We start from the raw sequence: 3,454 nt of genomic DNA, 5'->3' as shown, positions 1-3,454 counted from the left end.
GTGACCTCCCTCCCATCTCAGTCCTGATTGGCCAGACCCCAGCAGCAAGCTAACCTACCGGTGGGAGCATCTGCCCCCTGGTGCACGTTATAGTGACTGGTCGACTGGTCCTCTGTCTGCCCCCTGGTGGTTAGTGCCCTGGTCGCCCCCAACTGACCTCCTCTGCCAGCCTGGTTGCCCCTAACTGCCCCCTCCCCCCTGCCAGCCTGGTCACCCCATGCAGCCTGCTTGTTCAGTCGTTTGGTCGTCCTTCACTAACCCCCCTGCCGGCCTGGTCATGGGCAGCCATCTTGTGAGGGTGTGAGGGTCAATTTGCATATCACCTCTTTATTATATAGGATAAGATAATCCCACATAAGCTGCAACTTCATTATACATTTTAAAGCTTTGAAACTAAACAAATGTAATCACTGGGTTAGAATAACGTCAAGGGTCCTCTCTTAAAAAAACTTACAGGATACTTTCAAGTTATGCATATTAAACTTACCTCATCAAAAAATATAAAATTTACATAGCATACATTTCAAAATACATATTTCCAAGATTCTCCTGCAGGATTAAGAGTCAACTGCCTAGCAAAAAGTAATACTACAAATATATTTCAGTGATAAAATGAATATTTATTAGAAACCTTTTAAATGCTGTAAACAATGATGCACTGAAGAGTATAAATATCAGTTAAAGCCCTGACCGGTTTGGTTCAGTGGCTAGACCAGGTGTGGGCAAACTTTTTGCTGTCATCACTGCTCTTTCTCTCTCCCTCTCCTTCTCCCTTCCCCTCTGAATTCTGTGAAAAATCAATAAAATATATTTTAAATAAGTAAATAAATAAATATCAGTTAAAGCAAAATCAGCTTTGGAGAAGTTCAGAGTCTAGTGAGAAGACATACATTTTAAAAAAAACTACAAGAAAACTGGATGATGCCATTTTCAAGAGTCTCTATGATCATCATGTAACACTACAATAGTCATAAAAAACATTTATTACACTAGAGACCCAGTGCATGACATTCGTGCTCTGGGGGTGGGGGTGGGGGTGGGGGTGGAGGAATAGAAGCGGGGGGTAGGGGCATACGTCCCTCAACTAGACCTGAGACCTCTTGCAGCCCAGGACCCCTTGGAGGATGTCCACCTGTTGGGTCCTTAGCGCTGCCACAGAAGCAAGAGAGGCTCCTGCTACTGGCCATGGCACTTGACAGCCGTGAGCCCGGTTTCTGGCTGAGCAGTGCTCCCCCTGTGGGAGCGCACTGACCACCAGGGGGCAGCTCCTGTGTTGAGCATCTACCCGCTGGGAGTCAGTGCCCGTCATAGTGACCGGTCATTCCACCGATCGGTGGATTTGCATATTAGGGTTTTATTATATAGGATTCTACCCACTAAGTTATACATTTCCTTTTGCAAGACAAATTGAAAATCAGATGTATACAGAAAAAAATTTCTAAATAAACTAAAAATTGATATTTTAATATATGAATCCCTTGTTAATAATGTATCTAACAATCTTGTAAATTAACTGGCTCAAAAATTCTGTCCCAGCCCTAGCCGGTTTTGCTCAGAGCGTCAGCCTGCGAACTGAAAGGTCCCAGGTTCGATTCCGGTCAAGGGCACATGCCCAGGTTGTGGGCTCAATCCCCAGCGGGGGACTTGCAGGAGGCAGCTGATCCATGATTCTCTCTCATCATGGATGTTTTTATCTGTCTCTCTCCCTCTTCCTTCCTCTCTGAAATCAATAAAAACATATTTAAAAAAAAAAATCCTGTCCCAATAATTAAACACACGCTTGCTGAGAATTGTCACTATACAAACAATGCCAGAAGCCAATTCCAGCATGTCATAATTGCAAAAGTTTCATCAAAAGGTTGATGGAACTTGGGGACCCAACAAGGGCTGAGTCACATATGTTGTCACCTGTTGGGAATGGCTGAGGGCATTTCCCCAAACCTGAAAAGGGATGATTGCTTGCTGCCAGATAGCTCAGGGCATCTTAAGCTACATGTTATTGCCTCCTACTGGCCAAACACCTGAACAGCCGTAGGCAAATTCATCCAATAATGGATTCTGTACCTAACCCTACCCTTTGAAGTGTATATCTCCACCTTGCCTTAGGACAATTTGTGTTAATAAATAGCAAGGGGTCCCGAGACAAGGAAATCTTAGTTTCTTTAGCTAGGCTCCTCTGACTCCCTATAATGCCTTTCAAAATTATATTTCGTCTCTGGACTCTTTATTAAGTTACACACAGCCCTTCTCCTGATTGCTGAACCCTTCTAGAGGCTGGAACAAGAACCCCGTCAAATACTATATTTCACCTTCAAAGAAAAGGAATCAAATCCAAGCCTGATTCATTACGTCTGTCTACAGGATGCGTAGGAATCGAAAGGCCTCCCCAAAGGTAAGCACATAATAAAAAATAGATGAAGTCCTGCACTGGTGACTGCTACCTCCTGCCAATGAAAAGGACTCCCCTGGCTGTGTCCCCCCAAGAGAAGATGACACTTAACCTCTTCTGTCCGACAGCATCTGCCCTGCTAGCCTGCCAGGGTAGCCCCGGCCTCCTCGGGGCTGGTACCATCCTGGAAAAGCCGCTGAGCTTTCCAACCGGAAGCACCGCCTGGCCACTCGGGGATCTGTCCACACCGGACTTACACCGAGTGCCCCACTGGAACGTGCGAACTTGCACTGGAGTAACTACACTCTGCAAACGCTCCTGCTCAGGTGGGGAAGATAACACCCTGCTCAGCGGGGGGCGGGAGATAAGAAGCAGCTGCTTGCCCTAACCAGTTTAGCTCAGTGGCTAGAGCATCGGCCTGCGGACTTAACGGCCCCAGGTTCGATTCCGGTCAAGGGCATTTACCTTGGTTGCAGGCACATCCCCAGTGGGGGCTGGGGGGGGAGGGGTATTCCGGTCAAGGGCATTTACCTTCTCATCGATGTTTCTAACTCTCTATCCCTCTCCCTTCCTCTCTGTAAAAAATCAATAAAATACTTTAAAAAAAAAAATCAATAAAATATATTTTTTTAAAAAAAGAAGCAGCAACTGTTCCTGGCTACTCTGAGTTCTCCCGAGGGCGGCGCGTGGGAATGCACTGGTCCCGCACCCACATCCTGCCGCGCAGGCCGGTCCTTCCGGTGCAGTTTTCTCGAGTAAAGGGTCCAACACAAGTTCTTTAGTGCGAAGGAAAAGGGGGGGACGGACAACACGCCCTGTCTCAACGCAACCGACGGTCTATTCACCCTCGATCCACACGCGGAATGTGTTTTAAAAAAGAAACACATCGCAAGACCACGGAAACGTTTGCCTCCGGGGGACTTGGAAAACAGCTTGAGCACAATACCTCTCCGAACAGGGACTGCAACGTGGACACTTGGGACTCGCGACAAAGCACCACGTTTTCCACGTGCGGCATTCTGGCGGCTGCCGGGGACGGCGCAGCCCGCGGCCAGCGGGTCTCAC

General features: G+C 47.4%; 1 protein-coding gene across 1 annotated transcript in view; it reads right to left on the bottom strand.

Annotated features, from left to right (window-relative positions):
- ORC5 (origin recognition complex subunit 5) overlaps positions 1-3,448 on the bottom strand; it is a 67,873-nt gene extending 64,425 nt beyond the window's left edge. Inside the window, exon 1 of the mRNA XM_006774900.2 lies at positions 3,336-3,448. Within this exon, the coding sequence (XP_006774963.1) occupies positions 3,336-3,407 (72 nt within the window). The 5' untranslated portion in view covers positions 3,408-3,448. The remainder of the gene's footprint in view (positions 1-3,335) is intronic.
- Between the last annotated feature and the right edge of the window lie 6 nt (positions 3,449-3,454).

The sequence above is a fragment of the Myotis davidii genome, unplaced genomic scaffold (genome assembly GCF_000327345.1).
Source record: "Myotis davidii unplaced genomic scaffold, ASM32734v1 scaffold125, whole genome shotgun sequence".
Lineage (NCBI taxonomy): Eukaryota > Metazoa > Chordata > Mammalia > Chiroptera > Vespertilionidae > Myotis > Myotis davidii.
Note: the sequence above shows the minus strand (reverse complement) of the source record. Positions and strands in the feature narration are given on the sequence as shown.